Below are 21,060 nucleotides of genomic sequence, written 5' to 3'. Positions count from 1 at the left end.
ATCTGAATAAGATAGCTCGAATAGATAAAGGTCAAGATTAAACGATCTAACATAGGCAATCAAGGCTCAAAAAGGTCCACATACCCAGCATCCCTTCCACCATCCCTTCCACAAACAACACTCACCTATAAAGCATTCATCGATCAACATACCGTTGAACCACGCATTTCTATGGCATTGTTAATATGATTATTGATAGTCGACGCTGAAGTTTGCCGGGACCATAGTTTAACGTTTTCCAGGTGCGGGTGCGATAGTAGGGCACAAAATGATACTCAAAGAGTCCATGCAGGCTTGAGCGTGGCTTGCCTTGTCATGCCGTTCCCGTGAATTGTCGCCGCAGCCATCATTCCTGAGGTTGCGGGCTAACTACAAACATACCGTGGCGCTCCTTTAAATCCTGCTACCCGAAAAGAGAAGTATAGGATGCGATGTAGCATTGCTGGCATTTCTGGCATTGCTGGCTTATCGGTCTTCTCGAGGAGACGACAATACTTAAACCAGAATCTTCCCACACCCTGGCCAAGGTTCTCAGAAAACTCACCCCTGACTTCCATCCAGTCCTTACAACTCCGGTTAGAAAACCGTCACAGCCTTTTTTGTCTTTGTTTTTTTTTGAAACCGATCTCCACAATGGACCGTTATGCGAAGATTCTGGGCATTTCAGCCCTACTGATGCAGGCTCTTCCCACCGCAGCACGTCCAGGGGTCCCCGGGTGGGATGTAGGGAGCAACGTTGGGATGGGAGCTGCGGGTAATGTCATGTTGGGTGACGACCATGACGACGGTGGTTCCCCCTATCAGTGCGGCAATGGAGGATTCGGTGATCATGGCGATTATGATCACCATGCTGTTCACACCACCGTGACGGAGCGCCACTGGTAAATATTGTCTATTTTTGTGTTGACAAATTCAATGAGACAATGTCTAAAACTGTAATAGCCATAATACACATCCGACGATCACGGTGACCGATACTCTCATCGAGAGTACCACCCAATGCACTGCAACATACACAGACGTGATGACCCTTACTGTTGACGGCCCAACTTCAACCGTAACTCGAACGACAGCCGGCCCAATTGTGACCTCTACGGTGACAACCGGGGCCGCGACTGTGACCCTGCCAGAGTCCACGGAGACCTTGACCATCTATGACACCACCACTGCTACAGATACCTCCACAATCACCGATTATGAAGTTATGACCTCAACCCAGACCATCACTCAGACGGATACTCTCGAAATCACTACCACTGTGACCTCTGAAACTTGCACACCAACTGGCGGTGGTGGTGGCAACACTATTGACTATGGCACTTGCTCGGACCCGTACATTCTTTACGAGTATGGTCTAGATGGCCGCACGGACTACTCTTATACCAACCGCAACCAAGCTGATTTCCCCTTCGGCTCTTCGCCGACTATTGACAGCCCCGAAGATCTAATCTGCAACCGTCTGCGTAGCCCGTGCAATGCCCCCCAGGCGACGATTGACCTATGCTATGAAGCTGAGGATGCGACGCGCGACCTGTCTGGTCAGGAGGCTGCCGATGTGTGGAACTCGATTATGACCTAAAAGTATTAATTCTACCATACGCTTTTGGTCTGTTAGGTTATTTTAGATATATCATGTTGAGGATTATGGCCGCTAGCCATGAATGGGTCATGACAGCTGCCGTGATTAATAATTAGCTCAGAATCGGATGAGCTTAAGTTTCAAGACAGTGTTCTAGTGTATAAGAGAACTGTAAAATGTAATACGTTATCATGGTTGTAAAGCCTGTCGATTAGGCGGGAAAGGATAACTCTTGAGGGAGGATAACAACACATATCTTGGTCATCGTATTAGTTGGATTCCCGGGGTGTCCTTGCTATAAGCAAATCCCCAGTTCTATGTTAGGTGACTATGTCTAGTGACTTTCCTATAACATCTCTCGATGTTGATAATATAGCCGGTCAGGTGATGTTGGATCGGCGGGACATAGCAATACTTTTGATCCATCATAGGTCCGTTCCCAAGAGGAGATGGACTCCGAATTAGCCTAGAGATGTGCGTAGGTACAGAAAAAATGAAAATTGCAAATTTTTTATCCATTATTAGAATTCTTGACCTTCTGTTTATGGGTATCTTTGGTCATCAGCAAATCGCTTACCTGGGCAGTGATTGAGAGAATGCCCGAAGTCGCAAAACGAGATGGTCGAGTCTCTCCTAAAGTCACTGCCGAGGAACCACGCAAAAATACAACACTTGGTAATACGAGATTGAGTTCTTGATATATACTTTTCCCGAATTTCTTGTGAAATTACAGCGCAGGAATTGATGAAGCATGTATATACAAGATGAAGATCAACGAAGCAATGCAGTGGAATTAGAAGACGAAGAACCAGAAGTAAGCGAGGAAGTAGAGGTTGTAGTAGCGGTGGCAGTAGCAGAAGTTGAAGATATAGAGGAAGTTAACTAGTCTCGGGTGGCAGTTGCCCCGTAGGACCGGATCGCCTTGAGTCTCGTGGTTTTAAAGACGATAACACTCTCAGGAAGGTCGCTATACCACGCTAGCATAATCCTAGCATTCTCCGCGACTAGCACTGAAGATGCGAAGGCAGTATCGTACTAGAATAATGAGGCCTAGGCAGTTGGTTCGGCACTGTTTCCCGCGTCTATAACCTATATAGGGTTCGTAAAGAGATATAGAATAGTGGCATCGGATTAGAGCTTGTCGACTACCTCCGCTAAAGCCGTGGCCCCTAAAAAATAGTAAGGGCCTTGTATTGCATTTTTAGGTTGATAAAATTTTTTAGTATAGCGAGGGATAATATATGTGGGAATTTTAAGTAAGGGCTAGTAGTACTAAATCATCGGATTTTGACGGGTATTTATAGTATAAGTGGAAATACCACTGCCTAGACTAGTAGGTCTCTTAATAGATTCTAATAGTCTATACTTGAGTTAATATAAAATACTTATAATAGAAAGTAAAGCACCACTATATTAGTATAAACTTGAAATAAGGCTGTATCTTTGTAAGTAGTCTAAATGGAGCGGACCTATAAGCGATAGCTCTTACGTTTAATAAAAATTTGGATATTAGTGGTATTAATTGTTTTAATAGTCCTTTTATGTATTAAAGCCCTAAGATCGAATATTTAAGCTAGCTATATAGCGGACTCTTGCCCTTATGGGTGTTAGCTTATATAGCTGTCCCTGCCCTAGAGGTAATCTCCACTTTTAGCCCCCTAAGTCCGAGCTTTATAGAAAATTCCGAAATCATGTGCGTTATCAGATCATTATATCGCTTTGTTCGGGTCGGGAATGTAAACCCGATAGTTCGGGTTTGGCTTAAGCGATGCTAGCTCGGTCTATATGCCTGAAAATTATGGAACTTGCTCGCCTAAAAACATACTATCTACTATGGCTAACGTGCTGAGTCAAAAGGTAATTGAGGAGGATAGAATGGAGTGAATCAAGTAGTGAGATTGATGAAGAGAGCCGGTCGTAACCGGCTAAATCCCGTATAGCCTTGGGTGCCCATGCATTCTCATCGGGGAGAATGCTAATAAAGTCTATTGTAGTGGTATCAGGTGACATGTATGATAAGTGTCCTAGGCATCTATCTCTTTAAGAGATATATGGGCAACCTACGACTGTAGGGAGTACGGGAACAGAGAAGAGTGCCACTCAATTACTGATTTATGATTTTCGATCATTATGCTCCTTCATATAGCATCAGATTATCTACAGTAGGCGTCATCTGCCTATAACTCCCTGACCCGACCTGTTGATGAGTTTTGCTGTCATTTATTGACCCGTCTGTTTTGACCAGACTGCCATCGCGCCGTCCCCATCTACTACGTAATATCGAGTTGGTCGATCCACTCCACAAAGGAAATCGAGTCTTGCCTTTCATTATAACGCTTCTAGTAAGGCGCCGTTCGACGAGGTCGTAGTGGAGCGTGGAAAGCGTTAACGTAAATAGGGTTTCCTTTATAATAGAACATATCTGTTAAAAGGGATTATATCATGGAGTGATCACGTAGATATACAAGTAGCTCTTGGTAGATCCACACACCATGCGTCTCTTTTTTGAGATGTCAGAATCTTGGGATCACTTGTCTAAATAAGTAAGTCGAGGGTCATATGTTTCAGCGTGGATAAGCCGTTTTGAGGAATTCTTGAGAGTTAAAACAGTGGTTACGATATCTTTGAGCGATAAGACCGATAGACGAGAAAACTTGAAGTGTTACGAGATACAGTCGAAGTGAGCATCTCCTAGGTCAAGACCATCTTCATCTTGATTTCGGCAAAACGACAATATCCCCGTACTGACGGGAGGCATCGTGAGATCCAGACTCTGTATTCCTGGGGCTGCCTAGGCAAGGAGCGGCGGCAGCCTGTTTTTCTTGATTCCGGGCTCTCTGAAAAGAACGATGACACATCTGAGAGTGGGTATCAGCAGGAATAACAGTAGCGGGGCGGCTCGCGAAGGGGATATGACAATGAGGCCGTCTGTTAGATTAGGTTGAGTGATGGAGACTTGAGATTACTTTTGGTTGCGTTTCTGTTCAGATTGGGCTTTTGATATTTATTTTGTACGCGGCCTATGGCTTACTGTGTCCTGCTAGTTTTGCTGTAACGTTCCATATTTACATCCTTCAACGCTATAGATCTTTGCATTATCACGATTCAGTCCCTCAAATTGTCTTTGTAGCTTAGATTATCGTCATTTTCTGTTTTTTTTTTTTCAAAATGTGCCACCTAAATACGTAGTTCACCAGAATACAAGTATCATCGTTTGAAGGCTCGGGCATTTAAACTATAGCTGTTCGCACGACTAAAGAGATTGCCTCAGTGTGACAGTCTGATCCACAACCTCATGGTAGTGGACAAAGTAAAATCATTTTAATTAATGTCAAGAAAAAATATGTTGATTTAAGCTGAGTTTCGCAGGGTGATTGTGATATTAAACAAAGGCAGATATTTCTGAGATCCATGCACATCGTTCTCCATGAATCCCCCTGAAGCATTCAGCTTCGCGTTTCGGCATCTGGGAATGGTCGCTTTGAATGCAAGCGCCTGATCGAAGAAGCCACACCACACAATCTTATCAACTGGAATATTGTAGAGCTCTGCAATCTTCGCTGGTGTGAGAACCCCGTACTCTTTGATTTGCTCATAGACCGCCACATTATCGAACATCACGTCTAGAGTAATCTCAAACGGTCCGGCATTCTTGGATCGAATCACTTTGGCAATCGCGCCAAGAGTAATTGTGCCTGCTAGCTGCATAGGTAGCTTGGGATTTGGAAGATCGGTGTTATGTTTGATGTGGGTTGCACCGTAATCGCCGCGATTTGTTGAGCAGTGAAGCTTTTGACGATCGATGCGGGGACCACTCCCTAAAAGAAGAGTTTCCCATCGTGTGAGACTATTCAAAGAGATCCCCTGATCTCGCTGGCCATTGGTATCCTGGATAATCTCCGTCGCCTCTTCCTCGCCTTCCTCCATCTCTACCAAGTGATATATTGAGAACTGGGCGCAAGCCCCCATCTCAAACTCCAGCTTGCCACCTATCCCCATACCAAAATTTCCGCTGTTTGCCTTCTGGCCTTCGTACGGTGCATGAACACATGCGACGCGGGCGGATGATGTAACGCTATTTGCTATAGCTTGTGTCTCAGCAAGTGCCTCTCCAACAATGAACACATCTCCTGTGGAGGTCCTTTCCTTCCTGTCGAGGGAAAATCCATACACGTGGAATTCAAGCTCCCACATTTCCCGAGTATGTGCATGCTTTTGTTTGACATAGGCCTTTGTACGGGCAAGCAGCGATGGCAGCTGCTGGATGAGAAGGGGGTCGCAGAAAGACCCCATGAAAATGCTTCTGTAACCAATTACCTTCGCCGCTTCGAATTTGATTGTGTAAGGCAGGCCTTGGCTGCGAGACGAGACAAATATGGAGCCGTAAGTTCTCACACTGATACCATCAGAGAGCGGTGTGTATGTGGCGGTGTTGAGATCAAGATATCCCCCAGGTCCATGCAGTATATCCGGTCGAGACTTCTCGTATAAGGCATGCGCAGCCACACTGGTCGATGTACATCGTGACTCCGCAGCCAACGGTCTAATATCAAAGGATCCATCAGAGTAGACAGTGGCCATTGAGCTCGAACTTTTGGGAGTAGCGCATGATCCCCCACATTCCATGAGCTTTCCCATGTGTGTAAATCCACCAAGTGTTGTTGATTTCAGACTGGGAAAATTGCCGGTCGACTCGCGGAGTGCATGGAAGGCGCAGAATGCGACATAGGGGCTCGGGTCGTATGCTCTCCCGGCGATGAGGATGTCGAAGTCAGAATGGGCATTCATGGCTTGCACAAAGGCCTCGGGGCCAATCTGTCCGACGATGCAGGGAGATTGCTTGATGTCTTGTTTAGTCAATTCGGGGACACACGGCCCGCATCCAGTGACCTTTCCGGCAGACAACTTTTCGAGGAGGAGTTTATGGCGGGCTCCGCTGTAGATTGCGAGTGTTTTCAGAGATCTGCAATCACTTTAGGAATCGACATGTTAGCATGATGAAGCGAAAGCATGAAGCGAAAACTCTCTTCAATATCGGAGAAGAGATAGAAAGATACCCACTCTTGATCGAGCGCCTCCAGAGTCTCCCGGATAATATCTAGAAACTCTTTGACATGCGCGTCACTTCCATCTCCACCAGCAGAGCTGATCAGCAGCGGGACGCGGTATTTCTTAACAGCGCAAATCAAATCCCGCAGGTCTCGCTCGTATGCTGAGCGAGGACAGGTCATTGACCCCAAGGCCAACTTTGCAGGACCTGAATCAGTCGACCCAGAATCAAGAATAATCGCGGTCGGAGAGCCAGATTGTAAAGCAATTTCAAGACCCTTCTCCAGATCTGGGGTGCTGAAGCCGTAACCCAGCATGCCGATCGGGGTGATAATGTGGCATAATGGCTCACGGATTGCCATCTGGTCCAGGTTTGACGGCATGTGGTCGCAAACTTCGAACGCGCAGCTGAAGTGCTGACTCAATTTACCGATAAGTGAATGCGTCGATATTTATCGCGTTTATTTCCCTGCAGATCATCCGTACTTAAAGAAACGCTGCTGGCGAAAATGTAGCCGCAGCTTCGGCCCGGTAAGCGAAGTTCGCTCCAACACCCGAATTCGCCCTCGGGGGCAACTAATCAGCTCCGAAATCTGTCATTGATGCGGGGTTTGCATGTATGCTATCCAGGCTTACCAGCCAGGTATTCCATTCTAACAAATCATCCTCAAACATGTTTGGTTCAAGGCCAGTCGGAAACTCGAACGGCTCGGGTGCCCAAGCGGGAGTTGGTTCAACAGGCTGCGAAAAGGACGAGAAAAGCTTGCTACGTAATCGACCGGCCATCCACATTCCATTGGTGATCATGCTCGTTGGAGGCGTTACATGGGTGGTTGGCTGTAGCTCCGATGACAGATCGGGTGCTTGGACGTGGCGAGAGAGCAGGTCAATAACTCTCGCAACGCGTGCTGCCTCGTCTCTCGGTTCCCGCGACCAGCGCAAAAGTGTTTCATAGACCTTCTTGATGTGATTCCGCGCCAGACTTTTGTCTTCCGCCGATATCTCGATATCAATAGCCAAAACATTGATCAAATACATGCCGGCCATAACCAATATTTGGAAGTAATACTTCGGAAAGAAGGCATCGATAGTCTGTTCGGTAAAGGTTGTCGACGTTTCTGTACTCACATTTATTGAGTAGCTAAAAATGTTCGCAATTTCAATTGCCGCGTGGAATCCCATATACCGGAGAGCCTTTGACATGCTGCTGCTTGTTCGCTTTTGCGCGTCCGATGATGATGATTGGGAGAGCATTGGCAAAGCATACAAACGAATGCGAGCTGCAAGACATCCAATCCGAATCTTCGCGTGGTTTTCATCTAGTATGCGAGCTTCTATTGAAGCTAGATCCCTTTCCAGGAGCTCAATTAACGATCTCTGGGCTGGCTTCGCGGACGGCTTGTTAAGCAGCGTGGCTGCCCGATTTGCATACTCCTGGATATCGAGAAGGGCCATATATTCCCTAGGCAAGCTAGATTGAACTGCATGTCTGATTTTGGGCATAATATGTGATACCATACCCATAGGAGGCAGTAGAGAAAGAGCAGCAGAAATTCTGAACATCATCAGTACGTACTAGGCAACAGTGATGTGGGTATGGAAAACGTACTCGGTGCTCACTGCAAAACAGCCCAGCCACGTCTTTTGTCGCAAACTCTCGTCGATTAACAAGGGATTTGACCCGGGCCAGTTCGTTTGCGAGTCAACCGATGTCAGTTTCAAATTTGCTGCAATAGCCATTCCGATGTACTCCCAACTTGGGTCATCCTGCTGCTTGGCGACCGGGAATGGCCAAAGACTTAAAATTAACATAGCCTGGACTGTATATATGCAGCGAATAGAGCCGACTAGATACTCCGAGAGAAGTCTTTTGAATGGCACCTGAAGAGGTCCAAAGTAGCTCGAATGATGGGGGTGCTTGTTGGCTGATGTTATGACAATTGTCCAAAATAGTAGCTGATTGTCGCTCCATATCTGGTCGATTGACTTCGTCAGGTCAAGAATCGGAAGATGATGCAGATAGTGAGCGGCGAAGCTTATCGAAGCGTCAGTATTCAGTACCCTGGACAGATGATGATGCAAGAGCCAGAACTTACTGTTCAAAAAGTGCTAGAATTGCAGCTTCGTCAAGGCGAAAACCTTCTACTTCCCTGGGAGTAGGTAACTCTGAGGTCATTTTCTCGACGACCGAGGTTTCCTGTTGGATATTTGAAGCTCCATCATCTGTAGAACCTGCACGTGCTGTCAAGGCCGCATCTGCAGGTGAATTAGAAGATGTATATTCCGCTTCATGAACTAGACTTCGCAGCCTTTCGTTTTCCTTCTCAGCCTTCTCCAGTGATCTGACATGGCATGATCAGCAAAATGTAGACAATCGTAAGATTGGTTGTTCCTACCCGCGAACAGGCTGTCGTTTGAATTTAGGATCGAACTTGCAATTAATTTTCTGCTTCATACATCGAGTGCAGGGCACTGGAAATTGATCCATGGCATCGCACCTCAGCTAGTCGCAGGGAATGTAAGCTTGTCGTATCCAACCAGTGTAGGGTCCTGGATAGCGCACCTTCACTTGGCGACACGCCGTACACGCCATCGATGTACGCTTAGAGGGCGCGTTCTCTCGACCTTGTGCTCTCGTGCTCTTGTTCATTATTACGCGGGTGGCTGTTGATGTGGCTGTTGATGAGAGAGGAATGCTGGTCAGCAAACGACATCGCAGTGGTGGGCCGGTCTTGGCAAGGGCGAGTCGCGATGACGGTGATGGCAACCACCAATTTCTACAATTGTTACATTGTCCAATTGAAGTTGTTAGTTGATGTGTTTTGCATATTTAGGTTCTGTCCATATTTAATTGTTTATTTCTTAATGCCGCCTTGAATCAATGGCTCAATAAAACGTAACATACAAGAGCGCGCCTTTCCTGCTTCATGTGCGATACCTGGAATTATGTCCAGTTGGCTGTCAATTCCATCGGCTTTCCATGATCTGTGAAGCTCTTCCAGAGTCTGCAATCGTCCAAGCTCCATGCGCGAAAGCTCTGTAGTTTTTGATTTCTGCTTTCTTCTCTCCTTTTGGAAATTCTCTAGCCAACTCCAGAATGCTTCGCCCCCGTGCATTTTATTGTCCTCCGAGCCAACTACCAGCTGAATCGGAACTTTGCAGATGTTTCCAGGAACCACTTCCCGACCGAACAACATTTTCGTGTTGGCTACACCTTTCGGCCAATTTTTCGAAAAATCCAACGCGGTTACCCTTCCCGGGGCTCCTACGCTGATACCAGCTAGGCGTTCAGGATAGAGGTAAAGAAATCTGTGAGCAAATTGGCCGCCGCCAGAGAAACCTTTAAGGAAAACTTTGTCTGTCTGAATTCCGGGCCAGCGAGCTGCAACCTCATCAAGGATTTCCAGTAGAGCCTGAGCAGACTGAAGCGAGGATGAGTGCAATGTTTTGTACGAATCCAAATCATTTGGACCATCCAAACCGGCAGGAAACAGTGGGGCGAGAATTGCACATGGCATTTGATCGGCAAAAGAAACCATTTCATTTTCGAATAGTGTATTCCATTCCCTGCCTGTGCCATGAACCCAGACTAGCAGGTGAAGCTTGGTCGGGTTAGGATCGGCATCGAATCGACTCGGAGGTATGTAGAGCGCGTAGGAAACGCGTGGATCCCAGGCCAAGGCCCTCAGTGGAACATGGCCCACCATGCAACAGGCCCTGAGGAACTCTTTAGGTATATCGGTCGTCGACAAAGGTTGATCCATTTTGGAATGTGCGCATAGACCACAGTAAAGGTTTCAGTTCGGGGGCACTGCCACCATTGTAGCCTGAAGTTTGGCGGCATATGTACTTTGGAAATGCTGAAGCGAAATTCGCTTCGCTTGCCGTAAATCGGCCCACACAATAACATCGGCGCGAATCTTCAAGCCAGCGTCGATCTGCCGAGGCAGAGTGGTGCTTTCCGTTCGCTTTCCTTTCGCTTTCCTTTCGCTTGTTTTGCCGAAATTCGCTTGCTCAATGTGGATCTCTACCCCAGACTTACGTCCGGCTAGTTACTCCTAGTTAGCAGGCATCCACTAGGTCCACATCGAATCCTCAGTTGCTTCTTATAAAGATGGAAATGCCAACACACGATACCAATCATATAATTGAGAGAGCAGTATTTTTACGAAGAAAAGAAGAAATATAACTCATTATGCAGGCGAATAGTACCGACGCCAAAAATGTCGACGAGAACCAAGTTGCATTCTCCCACGAAGAGCTACACTCCGATGATGGCATATCCCCGAGACTGCTTTCTCGAGTAAAATGGAAGTTGGATCTTTTTATTCTGCCGATCATATCGATTGTATACTTCTTTGCACAAATGGTAAGCTTATAATCATGCCATGACTCTATAAACTACTGGATACTGATCCGGTCGCAAATTGCAGGGAAGATCAGACTTAGCCAACGCCCAAGTTGCGGGACTCTCAGATGAGTTGAAACTCTCTCCTAGAGACTATTCAAATGCGGCAACGGTACTATTGGTAGCCTATGTCGTTTTCCAGCTACCGGGCACGCTCTTGATCAAGCGGATTGGGTCGGCGAGACAGTTTGCAGGAGCCATGCTCATAGTGAGAACCTAGTTCTTCTCTCGCGCGACTGATATCATTGTCTAATCATGTTTCAAATAGTGGGGTGCAATTACCGCATGTACCGTCGCCATCCGCAACAAAGACGAACTCTTTGCCCTGCGCTTTCTGACCGGAGCAGCTGAGGCATTCGTTCAGGGCGGAGTTTTTTGTAAGTTCCTCATACTTTTATTTCTTGGTAACTCACGTACTGATTATTTGGTGGCTTAGACCTGTCTTTCTGGTATCAGTATAGCGAGCTTGCCACGCGTGGGGCTATCTTCTATTCCATGAGTACATTGGCGGGTGCATTCAACGGGTTGATCGCCTACGGTATCGAAAAAGATATGGATGGGCTTCGTGGCTGGAGAGCCTGGCGCTGGATATTTTTAATCGAAGGAGTTATGCCTTGTGTGGCGGCGGTCTTCGTGTTGTTTCTACTTCCCAACAGCCCCGAGACCTTGAAATTCGGCTTTACAGCAGAGGAAAAAGCATTGGTAGTGCGACGCAGCCGTCTCGCCCATAATACCCCTGAGGCGAGACTTGAAATAAAGAAGGTTCCACTGGTGCTTCTCAGTCTACATTTCTGGCTCTTGCTTGGCATTGCTTGCTGTGGCCATTTTTGCGTTGGGTCGATCTCCAACTTTCTTCCTGCGATTATCCAGGTGCGCCTACTTCCGATCTTCGTTCAGATTTGTATTGATATCTCACAATTTTATAGGGCTTTGGATACACCTCGATCAACACTCAACTGTTTTCCGTCATAGTATACAGCTGCGCCTGTGCCGGTGTATTATTCTGGGCCAAGGTAGCTGACCGAACAAACGCTCGAGGTCTAACAATCGCAGCATCAACTTGCGGAGCGATCGTGGGCTACTCATTGCTGCTCGGTTTAGAGAATAAGAAAGCCAGATTCGGCGCAACTTGCCTTGTCGCCTTCTCAGTGTACCCGAGTGTGGTTCTTCAGCTTTCCTGGTCGGCCATGAGCTTTGTTGGTTATACACGAAGGTGAACTCGAATCGAGCAGCAATTCAAAATCACAGCTAACTCAAGATTGAACAGAGGATCTTCATTGGCTTTCAGCAATATCTTCTCCCAGCTTTTCGCAATCTGCGGAACACAGGCCTACAGTGACCCGCCATACTGTAAGTAAATCTTTGCCATACATCAATGTTCCTATCTGAAATTCCTGCTACCAACAGACCGGAAAGGAAATATATCGGCCCTTGGATTATCTTGTGTTTCCCTTGTACTGTCATTGGGTCTACGATGGTATTTCAGTACCATCAATAAAAGTAAGGCTACCGAGCAATTTTCGGACCATGCATGCTCCGAACGACGCAAAGGCTTGGAAGACCTAGGAGACAAACATCCAGGTAAGCCCAATACCATGCACTTGTACTCTAACATGTCGATTTGCTGACCTGAGCCACAGATTTCTTTTATACAACCTAGCACAAAGCCAAAGACCCAGTATAGGGCTCTCTTTCCAAATGAATGACTGGGGCAGCGCCGACAGAAATGCGAAAACAGTTTATACAGTCTGTATAGCTATTGAACCCTTTGTGGTTACACATTATTATGAGCAACTCTCAGAAGTAGGCAGGGGGACTTGCGTGCAATTGTCTTGACTGATCTTAATCTGGTGTATGCAAATGATAAATGATTTGTTATGGCGAACCTTGGTGTAGAAGATGATACAATGCCCAAATAAATTAACTATGGCTGTAATCGACATTCACAAGATAGAAGACAAAAAATGATTCAAAAATACAAAAACAAAGACATAAAACAGTGAGGAGTCGCTGGTGATCACCCACCCATAATAAATAATATCGAGCGACGTGTGTCACACCTTTATCAGTGGCTTCTCAGAGCAGCTCGCCTTCTTCTCCACGCTCAGTGAATTGCCAGGAATCTTTGATGACGAGCGGATTTTGCAAGTCTTCAGTGTGATAAGGTATCCAGCAAGTCGTTCCCCGAGCAGCTATGCAAGGTGCCCGACTCATCAACTTGTCGAGGGTCAAGCGCTATGACCGGCATTTACGTTCGATCTCGATATACCGATTCCCACCTGCTGTGATGATTGTTGGGTCAAATCCCAAGTGCGGCTCGTCCACCCAGAGAAACCCAATGATGGTAGAAACAAATTGAAGCCCATCTCTAGTAGTGGAAAACAGGCTCGGATCTAAGAGTTATCCGTCCGGTATTCCGGTATATTATATTTTTCCCTATTCGACTTTTATTTAGTGAAATGGGAGATGCTCGATGGCAGTCTGGTCAAAACAGACGGGTCGACAAATGGTGGCAAGAAAACCCAACAATAAGTCAGGTCTATGAGCTCTAGACAGATGATGCCTATCAGGGATAATCAGATGCTATATCAAGGAGCATAATGATCATAAATCTCGAATCAGGAAATAAGTGGCATTGTTGTAAATTGTCTCCTTCTCTATAGTCGTAGATATCAATATTAAATAAAACAAGATTCAACAAAAGAATAAGAACATAAAGAAACACATAAAGAAAACTTAAAACAATAAAAAAGAGACGTAATAGAAGTTAAAAACATAAGCCCAATATGACACAAGAACTTGAACACAAGTTCGAACAGAAAAACAATACATGCAAACACCATACTTAAAAAATTCCATGAAGACTCCAAAACAAGCAAACATACAAAAAGGAACAAGACAACAGAAAATATGGAACATCTAAGAATTCCAAAGAAGAGCAAAGAACTACAGAAAAACATGGAAGAATTACGAACACAGAAAAATGCATGACAACCGCATTCAGGAAAACTGCATCCAGAAATCCGAGGAAACCTCAAGATACAACAATAAGAATACAACCCTAGGTTTCCTACGGATGCAGCAATATAAACCAAATATATCAAATAAGCCGAATTCTAGTAGTGGAAAACAGGCTCGGATCTAAGAGTTATCCTTCCGATATTACGGTATATTATATTTTTTCCTATTTAACTTTCATATAGGTAGTACGAATATAGAAGCCGCTTATTTTTATCTATTTTATATATTTTGTTATACGGGTTCAAAGTTTTCTACCTCACGCGGGAGGTTTAGTCCGAAATCCGAATCCGGTTAGCGTTTGGTCCAAAATTCAAATTTAGTTAGCGTTAGTTTCAGACGATTTTGGTAGGACTTAGTAAAATACTTCCTAATCGGGTTAGCGCTTAGTTCAAAATACACGAGAATGCCTTGGTTCATAATATATGTATCAACTTATGCATTTCCGACCATGCCCTTCTCATGCATTTCGAACCAAACCCTTCTCATATATTTCGAACTACACCCACCTCATATATTTCGAACCACACCTACCTCATATATTTCGAACCATGCCCACCTTATACAGTTCGAACCATGCCTACCTTAGGCGTTTTAGACCAGACTTCTTATAGGACTTAGTAAAATACTTCCTAATCGGGTTAGCGTTTGGTTCAAAATGCACGAGAATACCTTGGTTCATAATGTATATATTAACTTATACATTTCCGACCATACCCTTCTCATATATTTCGAACCACACCTACCTCATATATTTCGAACCATACCTACCTCATATATTTTGAACTATAGCACTATATAGGAGTAAATAGAACCATATAGTAGCTTAAAAGCCATAACCTCACTATTTTAAGACTAAATCAGTCTATATTAGATACCTCCCTACTCCTCTCTACTCCTCGTAGTCATTATCATCCTCGTCGGCACTATTACCGTCGTCACTATCTTCGTTAAGAACGATAACGTTACCGCTATTCTTCTTACCCCGCTTTACACCTCTACTAGTTCCTATACCACCGCCACTAGAGTTACCTTAGGGCCTATAACTATTCTACGTTGAACTACAGTGTAATTCTGAACCCCTCCATAGTTAAGAGAGCGGGAGCTAGGCTGAAAACCGACTAGCGTACACTGTTATTCAGGAAAACGGACACTGTTATTCAGAACTCTCCTCCTATCACTCACATACTATTTTTACTTTCTGAAGGCTGCATGGAAATCACAACAATCTTAATTCTAACTCTGCAAGTTTTGCAATCGCCGTATTCAAATTTGAGTGGTTTTATTCAAGACTGCTATTTCCGACTGTAGAATGTCTAGCCTTCCGACTATACTTACAACCACCCAACTCAAATATATTTCTGACCACAATCCAAGTAGAATACTAAGGAATTATATTAGTACCAAGTTAATACAGATTCAGGTCCTATCCTTTCTGAGTATATGATACCCTGTATTAAGCAGTTGTATACTATCACTACAGTGCCTTAATGTCTTACAATATCGGATTGCTCACATTTCTAACCAGTGTTATCACATTAATCCATAAACAGACTAGCGTACGGTGACATTCAGGGGAACCCATAATCATACTGATATCCACCATTCTACTTCTAATTAAATTTTATATATCCATACCATCTACTATTTTTACTAGATTCTACAATGTCACAATCTAATCACGATCATATAAATTCTGCCACGGAGCCTGAAATTAAGACTGATAACCCCTTGCCGTCGTATCTGCAAGTGCTACCGGAACTTAGGGTAGTCCTATGCATAACCCATGGTTCCTGCTACATTCGAACCAGTCTCTCTCGCCATCTTCGTGACAAACATCATGTTAAGAGTCAACAGCGGCAAACCATCGAGTCCGCACGAGAATTAGCTTGCGTGGCACAATACAGCACTGGAGTCATCCAGCCTCAAGATGGGATTTGTGAGATTCGCGGGTTGCCGACCGTGCTCGGGTTCATCTGCCACTTCCCCGATTGCGACGTTCGCTCTACCAGCAAGGACCGGATCCGCCAACATTATAATAAGCATCATCAGTGGCAGGTCGCGCAGCAGGGGGCGATTCCATGGCATGAGGCCTTTATGCAGACGCTCTTTCTCCAGAAACAAAGCCAACAGTACTTTGCTGTGGTTCTTGCCGACCAGATTCCGACCTCCAACCCTCAATATATATATCGGCATGCCAACGCTCCTACTTATGTACCACCATCTGGTTCCGAGACACCCCCTTCGTCAGCTCTCACCGGCGATACATGGAAACAGATCATGGGCCGATACCAGAAGAGTCTCTCTCAATCATCGCGGAAGTCCATCGCCGCAGCGCGCCATGTATCCGAGGTCACTCCCTTTATGAAGCGGGCCGGTATCCATATCCACCTTGAAGGGCTCGAGGTCAAAGATCTTGGTCCTAGCTATCGAACACCACGACAGGACCAGGAGGCTTTACTTTTTGTCATTTGCGAAAGCGTCCAACGTGTTCTCGAGGGAGCAATGGCGGTCTTGGTACATGACCAAGATACAGAGGTACGCCAGCTTAGTCGCCGTAACGCACGGCTTCTCAACACTTTTGCCCGGGGAGAAACATCCCAGGACCCCCTCTCCGATCTCCAGAATGAACGTACGCGACAGAGATACATCACTACCTGGCAGCAGCTGGTATGCTACTGGGAGCGCGTCGTAGAGCAGCAGCAACTCCGGGACAATCTCTTTCAAGCCAGTACGCGGCAGCTTGAGGTATGGGTCGAAGTAACCGAGATCGCAAGTCAGATTGTGGATCTTAGTGGGTCTGAGGTCGATAGTCCGCATGGGGAGGATCTGCGCGCCCGGCTAGATCATGCCGTACTTCAATTCAGCCTTGCTATCATCCAGCACCCGGTTTCTCGTCGAAAGTTTGATTCAGTCCTTGTTTCCTATGCCGTGGTTCGCTTCTGGAGCCCTACGCAAGGAGCATGGCTCGCGATTGGGAACTATACATCTATACTATCGCAGTTGATCTACGACTGTCAGATGGTCATCCTTGCGTCTGTGTTGGCAGAGACGGCAGAGGGTAAGGATGCGGAGATAAGTACTATGATCATTGCGATCCGGGACGAATGGTTGTTGAACGATACCGACGGTCCTCTGTCGGAGCTGCTCGAGAACCGACTGCTCGGGTTCCGCATCAGTCAGACCGAGGTCCCCCCGGCCCAGATCCGCTGGCATGCCGATGGTCAGACTCTGGTCTGGTCAGATGTGGTCTTTCACCTCTCCGATATCCGCGAGATCATCTTTCAGCGGATTGCAGAGGCCCGGCGGATTCTCGAGGTTGAGCTTTGTCTCAGTGGGCGCTCTAGCCCAGCATCGGAGATCCCGACCATCGCGTATGATGAGCTGGTCGATAATTGGGACGCCACTGCGCCAGGCCAGTCATTCATCACCGATTCGCGCAATACGTGCCATCTGGACCCGGTCAAGGACTGGCTGATCACTCGGGTTGGTAGGACGCCTGCCCTGTTCCACACATTCTGGTCGCAGAATGCCGAGGGTCATTGGGTTGTGTCCGCCGATGCGACTCAGCAGTACGAGAACGCTGTCCAGCAGTTTCTCCGGGTGGTTATGGTCCCGTTCTTTCTCGGTTCAGGGCAGCAAGGACGTCGTACTGAGTTCATTGGCCTTCGGTGGCGGAACACCACGTTGACCACGCGCGATCTCTTCCTCCACGATGGACAGATGCTTTTCATCCTTAGCTACTATAAGTCACGGAATCAGACCAACGCCTCCCGCTGGCCTGTCCGATTCCTACTGCCCGAGGTTGGGCAGCTTATCACGCAATATCTTGCCATCGTGAATCCCTTCCGAGAGTTCCTCCAGCAGGAGACCGGGGGACCCAAGCCGTCCGACTATCTCTGGTCTCAGGGCACTGACCCGTGGCCTGCTGATACCATGACCCGGGTCATTGTCGAGGCCGGTAAGCTAGTCCTGGGGAAGCATATCCATATCAAAGCTTGGCGGCAGATCACAGTCGGTATTGCACGGCGGAAATTCGCGGATATAGATGCAAATCTGCTGATCGAAGAAGCGGCCGGAGAGGATGGTGATGAGACGGATGCGGTCCAGGGGAGCATGTCCGATGCGCTTCACTGGCAGGCCAGCCATACGCCGCGTACGGGAAATCGGGCCTATGGAGGAACAGTGAACTTCCGTGGTGGGCTTACCGATGCTGGGATGCAAGAGTTTCGGCACATTAGTCAAGTCTGGCATCGGTTCGTTCGTAACCCTATCAATTTCCAGCCGGCTTCCGCCACCCCGCAACGCTTCCAGGCCACGACCGCGTGGGAATGGGAGGTAGCTGAAGGGCCACGAAGCGAGCGCTGTCAGCCCAGCAATACCCCTAGTGGGAGTCGTCGGACTGCTGGCAGTGGATTTAGCACACCGTCTAAGAGACCCCGGGAGGTGGATACCGAGTCCCCGATCATCCAGCGTGTTGCACGGCGGAAGGCTCCCACCCGGAATCGACGAGTGTGGCGAATGGACGAGGCCCAAGAGATTCTTCAGCGGATGTACGGTGCGGATGCTGAGTACCGCTCCCCTAAACAACGACAGGCGATGGAACACATCTTGGCAGGTTCTGGCCAGGTACTAACGGTTCTGCGAACCAGCGAGGGAAAGAGCTTACTCTACCTGCTTCCTTGCCAGTTACCCACGGCCGGTACCACGATCCTTATTTTACCGCTTGTGGTGTTGAAGACGGAGATCCAACGGCGGTGCGCGGAGGCCGGGATCGAGGCTCATATCTGGGGTCCGGGATCTGTCCCTGGTCGATTACACTCCTGTCCCTTGATCGTGGCCTCGGTTGAACAGGCGGTTCGACCACGATTTCGAGAGTTTCTCCACCGATTGCATATTGCGAATGAACTGGACCGCGTCGTTTTCGATGAGTGCCATATGATCCTGACTGCCGTGGAATACCGACCTGCGATGGCCTTGCTCCCCAGGATCCGGGAGCTTGCGTGCCAGATGGTATTTCTTACCGGAACGATGCCACCTAGTAGGGTACCGGAGTTTGAAGAAGCCATGTTACTTCGCGGAGCACGTATGGTCCGGGGCCCGACGACGCGGCAAGACATATACTACCAAGTCAGCATGTGTCCCCCAAAGCAGGACTTGGTGCGAGAGTTTGCGGTGCCGGGGATTCAGCAGGGTATTGGGCTTCTCGGAAGTGGCGAGCGTATGATCATCTACTGCTGCGCTAAGGATATGGCCGAAGAGGTTGCCCAGCTCATCCGGGCGCCCGTCTATCATTCTGCTTCTGGTAGCACCGAGGACAAGGCGGCAGTCCTCCAGCAGTGGCGGGATGGCAAGCCGCCGTATATCGTGGCTACCTCTGCATTTGGGATGGGAATCGATTACCCCCGAGTGCGGTGGGTGGTTCACGTTGGGGTCCCATGGACGCTGATCGACTTTACGCAAGAGGTCGGCCGGGCTGGGCGCGATGGTCAAGGGGGCGATCCGTCGTGCTCGTCCCGACTGGATGGAAACCTCGAAAGGACATACGGCCTATGAAGGCTGGGGATGGAGATCGCGCGCTCGACGGGTATATCGGCACTACGAGATGCCGGGCTTACGAACTGTCGCAGTATCTGGACGACGGGGGAATGGTATGTCGGCCTGGGGCAGCCATGTGCGATAATTGCAACCGGGCCGGGGAGCAACCCACCTCCCAAGTAATAGACGGGCGACACGATTGGGGTCGAGAGGAAGATGATCTCCAGGATCTCGAGTGTGGACGAGATTTACTCCGGGGCCAGATCCGGCAGCAGGCATGGGGGCTTGCTGACTACCAAAAGGGAATTGAGTTATGGCGGGGGGTATGTATGATTTGTTACCATCTCCCGCGGGTGGCATCCGGACAGGAGGGCCACACACGACACTCGATGGAGCAGTGTGGGAATGAGCAGCGGTATCGTTACTTTGATTCGAAGAAAAAGGCCAACAGGCACGGGAAGAGCCGCGGGGGGTGGTTCAGCGGATATAGCAGTTGCTATCAGTGCTTCCAGCCCCAAAGGATCTGCGACCAGCGGTGGCGAGGGGGATGCGAATTCCCTGATTTAGTATTACCGCTGTGTTGGGCAGTGTTTCAGAAGAATGGATGGGCTGCAGAATTCCTGGATGGACTTGGGGGGAGTGAAGTGAAGGGAGATGAGGTGGAATATATGCTATGGCTCGGGGGTGAGCGGCGGATGTTTGGGGAACGGAGTTCGAATGCAATTGCGGTGGTAGAGTGTATGCTACAGCAGATGAGCGGCGAAATGCCAAGGTAAAGGGGACTTATACTCCTCCATAAGTGAGTTTCGGTTATACTATTGTCGGGGATGATATTAGCGAATATAGTAGAGGAGTAATTCAATCTACCGTAGAGGCTTATATAACCCTTGTATAAGGGTGGGGTTCGAGGAAATGCAAGATAGGTAGTATATCTAGCACTGTATTCACAAACGCTATGTCAGTTCGAGGGTTCCTATAACTATTCTACGTTGAACTACAGTGTAATTCTGAACCCCTCCATAGTTAAGAGAGCGGGAGCTAGGCTGAAAACCGACTAGCGTACACTGTTATTCAGGAAAACGGACACTGTTATTCAGAACTCTCCTCCTATCACTCACATACTATTTTTACTTTCTGAAGGCTGCATGGAAATCACAACAATCTTAATTCTAACTCTGCAAGTTTTGCAATCGCCGTATTCAAATTTGAGTGGTTTTATTTAAGACTGCTATTTCCGACTGTAGAATGTCTAGCCTTCCGACTATACTTACAACCACCTAACTCAAATATATTTCTAACCACAATCCAAGTAGAATACTAAGGAATTATATTAGTACCAAGTTAATACAGATTTAGGTCCTATCCTTTCTAAGTATATAATACCCTATATTAAGCAGTTGTATACTATCACTACAGTACCTTAATATCTTACAATATCGGATTGCTCACATTTCTAACCAGTGTTATC

At 47.3% G+C, this 21,060-nt stretch overlaps 3 protein-coding genes across 3 annotated transcripts; 2 read left to right on the top strand and 1 right to left on the bottom strand.

Annotated features, from left to right (window-relative positions):
• Positions 1–633: 633 nt before the first annotated feature.
• Positions 634–1,579, top strand: N7511_007058 (uncharacterized protein; the record flags this gene model as incomplete). Its single annotated transcript, XM_057129435.1, has 2 exons — positions 634–881; positions 943–1,579. 2 exons carry the CDS (start codon positions 634–636, stop codon positions 1,577–1,579), a joined length of 885 nt encoding a protein of 294 aa, XP_056982503.1.
• A 3,351-nt stretch (positions 1,580–4,930) lies between these two features.
• On the bottom strand, positions 4,931–10,392 carry N7511_007057 (uncharacterized protein; the record flags this gene model as incomplete). Its single annotated transcript, XM_057129434.1, has 6 exons — positions 4,931–6,542; positions 6,641–7,044; positions 7,265–8,183; positions 8,238–8,663; positions 8,725–8,884; positions 9,534–10,392. The coding sequence occupies 6 exons, from the start codon at positions 10,390–10,392 to the stop codon at positions 4,931–4,933; spliced, it is 4,380 nt and encodes a 1,459-aa protein (XP_056982502.1).
• Positions 10,393–10,823: 431 nt separating this feature from the next.
• Positions 10,824–12,253, top strand: N7511_007056 (uncharacterized protein; the record flags this gene model as incomplete). The annotated part of the gene is made up of 5 exons (XM_057129433.1): positions 10,824–10,997; positions 11,062–11,244; positions 11,305–11,413; positions 11,473–11,906; positions 11,963–12,253. 5 exons carry the CDS (start codon positions 10,824–10,826, stop codon positions 12,251–12,253), a joined length of 1,191 nt encoding a protein of 396 aa, XP_056982501.1.
• Between the last annotated feature and the right edge of the window lie 8,807 nt (positions 12,254–21,060).

The sequence above is a fragment of the Penicillium nucicola genome, assembly GCF_028828085.1.
Source record: "Penicillium nucicola strain IBT 29836 chromosome Unknown utg000007l, whole genome shotgun sequence".
In the NCBI taxonomy this organism is placed as follows: domain Eukaryota; kingdom Fungi; phylum Ascomycota; class Eurotiomycetes; order Eurotiales; family Aspergillaceae; genus Penicillium; species Penicillium nucicola.
The sequence above is the reverse complement of the archived record's forward strand: the minus strand, read 5'-3'. Positions and strand labels throughout refer to the sequence as shown.